At 41.8% G+C, this 9,097-nt stretch overlaps 1 protein-coding gene across 3 annotated transcripts; it reads left to right on the forward strand.

Moving 5' to 3' along the window:
• Window positions 1–1,032: 1,032 nt before the first annotated feature.
• etf1a (eukaryotic translation termination factor 1a) lies at window positions 1,033–9,003 on the forward strand. 3 transcript variants are annotated; one of them, XM_085905734.1, is made up of 11 exons: window positions 1,038–1,205; window positions 1,535–1,644; window positions 3,485–3,660; window positions 4,235–4,374; window positions 4,884–4,911; window positions 5,154–5,344; window positions 6,775–6,904; window positions 7,027–7,200; window positions 7,284–7,348; window positions 7,421–7,568; window positions 7,803–9,003. In XM_085905734.1, the coding sequence occupies exons 2-11, from the start codon at window positions 1,559–1,561 to the stop codon at window positions 7,883–7,885; spliced, it is 1,221 nt and encodes a 406-aa protein (XP_085761860.1). In that variant the 5' UTR covers window positions 1,038–1,205; window positions 1,535–1,558; the 3' UTR covers window positions 7,886–9,003. The 3 variants fall into 3 exon arrangements, with proteins under 3 accessions (XP_085761862.1, XP_085761860.1, XP_085761859.1); XM_085905733.1 differs by having other exon boundaries at window positions 1,039–1,205; window positions 4,884–5,022; XM_085905736.1 differs by lacking the exon at window positions 7,421–7,568 and having other exon boundaries at window positions 1,033–1,205; window positions 4,884–5,022; window positions 7,284–7,369.
• Window positions 9,004–9,097: the final 94 nt, after the last annotated feature.

Below are 9,097 nucleotides of genomic sequence, written 5' to 3' on the forward strand. Positions count from 1 at the left end.
ACTGTACTGTACTGTACTGTACTGTACTGTACTGTACTGTACTGTACTGTACTGTTTGGACGTACCTTCTCATCAATGGTAGGAAGCAAGCACAAATACTTGATTACTTGATTTTAATAGAAGATGTGGATCAGGACTTATACTTTTACCAGAATGTTTAGTATCTACTTTTACTCGGGTTCAGGGTCAGAGTACCTTTGCGACATTAACAAAGCTTGGTCCAAGTAACACTGGTGGTACGCAGGCCCCCTCTAGTGGTACATAAAGAGCCGCTGGATTAAATTTAGAAAATGCCTTGCATTTTCATCAGATACATATTTATTGGCCAAGTATGGAAAAACAATCAAGGATTTTGTGGCTGGTGGTTTAAGCTACTCAAGTATTACATTAACAAGCAGATCCAGACCCATACTTGACCCTAGTGGGGATAAGTGGTACAGAGAATAGATTGACGGATGGACAAAAGTTGAGACTTTGTGTAAACTATTAAAGCTGTTGTAGCAGACAATAATAGTGATCCCAAGAGTGTAAATATGTGGAGAGCTGAAGAGACAATCATGAATATGATAACACTGTTCACAATTTGGCACGAATGACCAATTAATTAATTATTGTGGCTTCAACATTCTCAAATACTATTCAAGAACCTCTTCTTACAACTCATCCAACAATATGTTGCTTTGAATGTCTTTTCTTACATTGATAGCTTGGTTTGACAAATAAAAGAGATTTTGTTGTATATCTGTTGTACAATGAGATTCTATTCTATTCTATTCTATTCTATTCTATTCTATTCTAAAGGTGCGAAATATCAAAGTGGCCCCTGCATCTTTAGATTTTTCTGTACGTGGTCCTTGGAAGAAAAAGTTGAAGCGCTCCCATTTCAAACTTTGACTACATATCCCACAAACAACTGCGAACTGCGCTTTCCTCTCTATGACGCGAGTGACTACGAGTCATCCAATGGTTGCATCGAGTGTGATGATTGACGCACAGGTCACAGGCTACCATTGGTTTCTATGCGGTTTCCAGGAAGTGAACGCCGCCACTTGGAACCACCTCCTACATGTGAGCTCAGTCGGCGGCAGCGGCACCACGCGCAGCGTGCGGAGGAGAGAAACCGGCGGAAAGGCAACGTCATCCCTCGGACCACCGACTCGACGTAGAGTAGAAAACAGCAAGCGGAGCGGCGTTGTCCGAGGCAGGTACGGTATTCATGGTCATTTCTGATGTTTTAATCGCAAGACTGCACTTGCTGTCGAGAAGAACGGGGCGAAAGTAGGTCGAATTAGGTAAGAATCGGGTGGACTTTAGGGCCTGGCAGACTGTAGGCCTGTTAGCTCTCCGCGCACTTTACTGAGAGAGACAGCCCGAGTAGAAGCTCTCGTCTGCGGTCTGTCGGAGCGTCAATACTGGCCAAGTGCCTTAAAGGACACCCCACCATTCATTTGGCGAGGTACCCAACTGTAATTGTGTGCCAAGCTTTTTTGACTGCTATTCAATCATATTTACCTCCCTTTTCCTTAATTTTTAGGTGCTGAACAACTACAGCAGAAAGATGGCGGACGACCCCAGCGCGGCGGATAGAAACGTGGAGATATGGAAAATCAAGAAGCTGATCAAAAGTTTGGAAGCTGCCCGTGGGTAAGGATGCGATGTTGTGTGTTCTGTCCCTGCGTGGGCTGTTGACAGTGACTTAATACAGCGCCACCCGGCTGAGGTTATTGTTGTAAGCCGGTCGATACTGCTGGACATCAGCGAAGAAGGGCCGACTTTGGGAGTGGTTAGCTTAGCATTTGTAGCTTTCTGTCGCTGTGACTGCTAGCCTGCTACTGAATGGGTGCCGTCGTCGCATTTTGCCGGCCTGAGTAAAAAAATAAAAAGACGATTGTGACTACGTGGCCACCGCGACGTCTTGCTTTGCCTATTTTCACACACATTGGGTAACTAAAACGCGTCCTACCCGGTAGACAGACTAAATCGCGATGCCAAAGACATCCGTTATAAACGTCATCTCTGGAGTGAGGCCGCCATGGGTGTCTTTAACGAGATGGCTAGTTGCTGAAATTGAGAGGTCGGCAATCTTCCAGTCAGTCTATTAGTCACCCGAACTACTTGATTTATTTTTCATCGAGTGACTTCAAGCGGGGAACTGTCCTAAAAATCTGTTAGGCTCGCCTCAGTAGTTTCAATGTAACCTAATTGTTTCAACATGGTCAAAGATGACCGACTCGCTCTTGCAATGGTTGAACTTTTGACCATTTTTAATCGAAGGTGTTCCATCCTCCACCTCAACCAGTGGCCGTTTTCCCCTTTAGTAACCCTGCTTGTTGCCACCTGCCACTGCTGTGTCAGCTTGTCCCTCTTGTGAGGCCAGTTCATTGAGCGATCATAATGTGGGACAGCTAGAACTAGTAGTACTCACCCCTGTGCGCTTAAAGTCTCGACCCCACGCTGCTTTTTACTATGGTGCACTGTAGAAATAAATGCCTGTCTATTATATTGCCGAATAACACAAATTATAATATTCATAGTACAGTTGAGCACCTGAACAGTGTTGTTCAAATAGTGAACTGTGGTGCCTGAGATAATGTGAACGCTTTAAATCTCAAATGATCTTTCCCCTCTGAAATTAATGGGAATGCTATTATTCTTTAGCAGCCCGCTCCAATAAAACTTTGTTTTTCATCTTCTTAACAAGGAAAATGCACTCGCCATCATGTCTCCAGTACTTTTTAAAACATACAGTATAACATGAATAACTTTTGCAAAGCATAAAACTAAGGATGAACTGAAAATTCAGTAACCGAATTTTCTCTTTCGACCTTTGCCACAGAAACATCAGCGCTTAACAATGTTTTGATGACACGAGCAAAAACCTTTAATTCCATCACTCTAGTTAAGCTGAGGGGGGAAAAAAGCAATACTAAGATCCTTGTCACTCTGCCGAGGCTGCTCACAGTTCACCTGGGCTTGCGTTAAATGCGCCAATGGCCCGCTAAACGAAGTGGAAGTGGGCTGTGGGAATTGAGCCCAAAATTCCCTTACCACTGTAGTCATTGAGCAATAAGATTGACTGGCCTTTGAAGACCACCTCTCCGGTGGCTGTAAAAGCATGCATTATAGCCCAGCAACATGATGCTCCTTTTTCTATGGTGTTTTGCATTGTGCATAAGCAATATTAGATAGGTATGTTGCATTTGGTTTAAAAAAAAAAAAAAAAAAAAAAGGCTTATGGGTTTTTTCCAGTAAACCTGAACTGAGATTGACAAACATCCTAAAGCAAGAATTTGGGCTGCTTTTTCGTGTCTGCCAAAATAAATAAAAAAATGTTACCAACGTAAGACAACACAAGACAAAAAAAACTGCTCTTCATATGTGGAAAAACCAGAGTCAGGTCTCTCAAGTCATGGTACGATGGTATAAAAACAGTAATGGCCTCTGGTTTTCTTTTCTTTTTTTTTTTTCTTTTCTTTTTTTTTAGTAATGGCACCAGTATGATCTCGCTGATCATCCCACCCAAGGACCAGATTTCCAGAGTGGCCAAGATGTTGGCAGACGAGTTTGGCACCGCTTCCAACATTAAGAGTCGAGTCAACAGACTCTCCGTACTTGGGGCCATCACCTCTGTACAGCAAAGACTAAAGCTCTATAACAAGGGTAGGTCAAACACATCTAATAGAAGTACAATATCCAGCTATCTTTAGTTTCAGTTCAATTTCTTTTACTGGTTAGAAACTGTTAAAGGGAATTCAGCCATATATTTTTCTGTTGCACACACATTCAATGCACAGGGTGAGTTTTTGGTCTTGGGGTTCAGTAGCTATGAGTAAAGCCCTCAACCTTTCGTGTAGGCATCATAAGTAAGATGACCCAAGTGAGAAAAAGTACTTTCTCGACAGTTTGCCAACTCAAAAGATCTCATCTCTCTTCCCTTTGCTTATGTTTATGTCCTGACGGAGTATGCATAGGGTGACCTGCTGTGCTGATCAAGAGGGACAGTCATTGAGCATTTTGTAACTTGCTGTTCAAGGCTAGGCTATGATTTCCAATGTTCTAAAATAAAAGGGATTTCTGAATTAAAAATGGGTTGTTTAACCCAATGGGAAACACTTTTTTAACTTAAAAATATCCCACTATTTACCGGGTGAAATGATTGCATTGCTGAACAGTAGAGAATGTTACGACATATAATCGTCTGAAAACTGCACGTTTTTTGTTTTATTCTTCTCAGTGCCACCAAATGGCTTAGTAGTGTACTGCGGCACAATTGTTACGGACGAAGGGAAGGAGAAAAAAGTTAATATCGACTTTGAGCCTTTTAAGCCAATCAACACCTCCCTGTACCTCTGTGACAACAAGTTCCATACTGAGGTGGGTATTTTTACTTATGTGTGGAACGGATTTATGTAAGTTTGATTTTGTGCACATTCCCAGAAGTGGGTGTCGTCCGCCCAGCCCTGACTTTCTGTCCCTGACCCACATGGTCCTGGCCAATCCCTCTTCAGAGAGCGCCATTTAGAGTTGAGAACATAATTTCCATGTCGCATACAGGCACCGCTCAAGCAGACACATAGCCAAATCAAAAACGAACAAATGACACTGTTGGTGTGAAAAACAATATGGGACACATGCCAGTGTGCTCTGTTAAGAAAAAAAGGAAACAATTTTGTTTTAATTTTTCTTTACTTGGCTTCATGTCAAGTGTGCAGCACCTGCGTATGAGGTGGTACCAGTAAGTCTGTTCTCAACAGCGTTTGGGTGACTTGGACAGGCTCAGGTGAAGCTGAAATAGGGACGGAAAACCCAGGGACGGAGGACGATGTCCACCTCTGATCCTTCCATTTTGTCTCATACTCTCCATCTTTTTCTTTTAAACGTAGGCATTGACAGCCCTGCTCTCAGATGACAGTAAGTTTGGCTTTATTGTGATTGACGGTAGTGGGGCGCTGTTTGGCACACTGCAGGGAAACACCAGGGAGGTGCTGCACAAGTTCACTGTGGATCTTCCTAAGAAGCACGGTATTATGCCACAATACTCGCACACCCAATTTTTAGATTTGTTAAAACCCATCAAGGGCTTTATTAGTTGTAGTCGTTTCATGAATGAGGCTAAAATATAGTCTAAACCTTTCTCCTCATCTTTGTTTTAGGCAGAGGAGGACAGTCGGCTTTGCGTTTTGCCCGTCTTAGAATGGAGAAGAGGCACAACTATGTGAGGAAAGTGGCCGAAACGGCTGTCCAGCTCTTTGTGTCCAACGACAAAGTCAATGTGGCAGGAATGGTTTTGGCTGGTTCTGCGGACTTCAAGACTGAGCTCAGCCAGTCTGACATGTTTGACCCAGTAAGTATGTGCTCTAATCATCTGAAGTATGTTGCGTTTTGCTTGCTTGATTTTCTTCAGTTGAGGGATGTTGACATAGTTTGTTATAGGTCACTTGATAATAAGATGACTGGGGAGGGTGGACTTAATGCTTCAATTACTTTAACGTCAGAATGTTGTTTATTTTCCCATGTAGACTTTAACGGATGCTCAGACATGTTTCCCTATTTCAGTTAATCACTTGTGTTTGGTGTCTTACTATCAAAAGCACTATCAAAAGAGCGGGAGTGTTGTTTGGCAGATTGCCCAAGATAATCACAGTCATATTGATATACCAGTACATTTCATCACAACTTCAAGTGTGATATTGCTTGTCTACAACAGTTATAGCAGCGCTATTTATTAGTTAGCCAAAAAAAATCTAACTCTGAGGGAGCATTTTGAATGTTTGGATTTGTCCACTTCACTGCAGGTCATGTAACGCTATCATGCGATTTAGTGGGTGCTCCATGATGATCAAAAGTTACGTTAAGTAGTTTGAAAATGCAAATTAAAACCAATTGACGTCGTGACTATGCATTCATTCGTTGCATGAGCATGTTAGCTGAATGTCCGCTTCAGTTTGTACGCTTAACATGTCATTAAGTCCAGTCCAGTTGCAATTGATTTTATTTTTTAAATACTCTTAGAACAAAATGCACTGGATGACTGAAAATATCTACAAGCTTAAGTATGTAAAAGAAATTAAATATAAAAATATTAATAAATATTTAATTAGATGAGCACACCTGAATGTTTGCAGTGACATCTTGGGGCTTCTCGCCTTGCCGTGGTCTGTGCCATTTATACCTAAATTCTTTTACATCTGCTAATGTGTACATCTTTGTGACACACAAACGCCTAATTCACATTGAATGTGGAACGGCTGCGGGCTTCTCCAGAACGCCGCAAGTAATAGAAAGCTCTACAAGTCAATTCATACTGGCTGCAGTGTGCCAGGAGAATGTCACCGCCATTCGCCAGCCTTCCGCAAGCCTTCTATTTCTTCCGGACGAAGAAATTAGCTGAAATTAGCTGAAGAAATTACACTCAGATGTGAAATCATGCATTGGTGTATGAGGTGGATCCCGTATATTGAAATATTATACGTTCTGCAATTTTTTTTTTTTTTGATTTTTTTTTTTTGTAAACAACCCTCATCAAAGTTCCATTACCCGTGACTGTTAGTGTAGAGCCCATGTAATGCTTTAGAACACCACTGAAACAAAGCGAGAAATGAAGTTAAAAGTCCCATCGTCACTCGTAGCATGACGCTTATCCAATCAAAAAGCTTGATCCAAACTAAATGTTGCATAAGTAGCAATATACACACGAGTGGTAAATGGATTGATTAAATGGATTGATTTTGACATTGTCGCTCTGTTTTTAACCACTGGACATTTCTGTTTTAGAGGTTACAGGCCAAAGTTCTGAAGTTAGTGGATATCTCCTACGGTGGAGAAAATGGCTTCAACCAGGCCATTGAGCTCTCAGCAGAAGTTCTCTCCAATGTCAAGTTCATCCAAGAAAAGAAACTAATAGGTTGGTTGTTTTATTAGCATAGTGACACGACTTTCAGAGTGTTCATCAAGAGAAGTGCCTGTGAAATTTGCCTGATCCTCCTCATTCTCAAAAAGCATTACCTCTCGTTTGTGGTGCTCCAGGACGTTACTTTGATGAGATCAGTCAGGACACTGGGAAGTACTGCTTTGGTGTGGAGGACACACTGAAAGCCTTGGAGATGGGAGCGGTGGAGATCCTCATAGTCTACGAGAACTTAGACACCATGCGTTACATTTTACGTGTGCATGGGGCCGAGAGCAACGGCGCTGAGAATGGTACACATAGACCACATGCGGCAGAAGTCACTTGAATGTGAACCGCGCAGCCTCACGCTCAATGTGGTTTCTGTGATTCTCAGATGAGAAGACTTTGTACTTAACGCCAGAGCAGGAGAAAGACAAATCTCATTTCACAGACAAAGAGGTGAGGACTGCACACGCTGAAGTAAGTAGCGTTGAGTTAAACTGCTCAATCCTTCTGATTTGACGTTGACAGACGGGGCAAGAGCACGAACTGATCGAGAGCATGCCACTGTTAGAGTGGTTTGCCAACAATTACAAGAAATTTGGAGCCACGCTGGAAATAGTCACAGACAAGAGCCAAGAGGGATCTCAGTTTGTCAAGGGCTTTGGAGGCATCGGGGGTGAGCACTTTCGAGTCACAGCAGAGCAGTCAAACCTCCCGATACATGAAAAAAATGTTGTGTACGCCAATTTAGAAGTATGCAAAAAACGTATATCATGAACAAAAAGCCGGTTGTAAAATGGCATTGTCATTTAATTAACACTACTTGTGTTATTTAACCGTTATGGCAATGACACACTGGACAACTCTCACATTAGTGGGTGATGCGATGTCATCTTTGTGACCCTCCCAGGTATTTTGCGGTACAGGGTGGACTTCCAGGGCATGGAGTACCAAGGAGAGGACGACGAGTTCTTTGATTTGGATGACTACTAGGTAGTCGGGGACTGATATATTGGGAGAGAAAAAAACAAAGGAATGAAGAATTGAGGAAAGAAAAATGCCACCTCTCTTGCAGCAAGTGAGGGGCTCAACTGTGTTGACCACGTAATGACAGCCAACTTCCAATTTACTTGTTGAATACACAACCTTGCACATACATTTCATCTGTACACACATTCAAGTACATCACACAGGCTGAAGAGGAGTGAAATTGTCTTTCATCCAGAGAGGGAAAAAGCCTTTCCTGAATAAATCCCTGCCTTATAGAGTGCTGGTTCCTTCCCCTAGTTGGATTGGACGCGACTCATTTTTGTTCCTTTTTGCCCCGTTTCCCGCCATTTTGAATGAACACAACAGCAAGTTCCCAGTGTTTGCTGCCCTCAACCCATTTGGAAGGTGAACATTTGACTCTGATACGATATACATATAAATGTAAAAAAAAAAAAAAAAAGGATTTTCCTTTTCTCCCATCCCTCTGTCCTCCCCTCTATGCTTAATCTTTTTTTTTTTCTTTTCATTTTGTACTGGCAACTGCTGCTGTTGTATTTTATGAGAGTGGGGGATTTTTTTTAACCTGGGGTTCTGTAGAGAAAGGGGGACAACGTATTAAAATTTGAACTGCTGAAAAACATCGCTACCTCCTCATCTCCTGTGCTCTCAAACCTTTTCTGTTTGCCTGACCATCTTTTAGGAGAAGCCTGAAGATTTCTGTTTCCCCAGTTACCAGATGTGTTGTATGTACGTACGTATGAGTGCACAGTTACTCCGTTTCGTCGTCATCATTATCCAACTCTGTTAAAAGTGAATCCGTGTTTCCAAAATTCCAACAGCAGAAATCAAACTTTTGGAAATGTTTCTTGTTTGACTTGCTTTACTACACCAACATTAAATCCCTCCTATTTTTGACTATTAATCCCAACATATATTCCACCAGTAAGGTGTTTGTATTTCATGTGGTTTATGCAATTTTGTACCAATTTTTTAAATGTTGTAGTTACTCTTAAATTGTCAAAGAACTAATATTTTTGAGCAACGGTGTAGCAAAAATGTCAAAGTAGAAAAAAAAAAACATCCTAATTGTTAAATGCTGAGGGAAAAGATGCACTTACCAATATACTTTACTGATACACATCTAGGCCTTTACAGTCATCTGAAAATGGCGCAATGGAATTGAGAGAAATATTAATGTAAGCATTTTTATATTGA

The sequence above is a fragment of the Syngnathus leptorhynchus genome, chromosome 2, assembly GCF_054491065.1.
Source record: "Syngnathus leptorhynchus isolate UIUO chromosome 2, UIUO_Slep, whole genome shotgun sequence".
In the NCBI taxonomy this organism is placed as follows: Eukaryota; Metazoa; Chordata; class Actinopteri; order Syngnathiformes; family Syngnathidae; genus Syngnathus; species Syngnathus leptorhynchus.

Coding starts and splice junctions, on each gene's coding strand:
- etf1a (XM_085905733.1), top strand. CDS start 1,559: ATGGCGGACGACCCCAGCGCGGCGGATAGAAACGTGGAGATATGGAAA. Junction 5,023..5,153: donor GGATCTTCCTAAGAAGCACG/GTATTATGCCAC, acceptor TCTTTGTTTTAG/GCAGAGGAGGACAGTCGGCT. Junction 7,569..7,802: donor GGGCTTTGGAGGCATCGGGG/GTGAGCACTTTC, acceptor TGACCCTCCCAG/GTATTTTGCGGTACAGGGTG.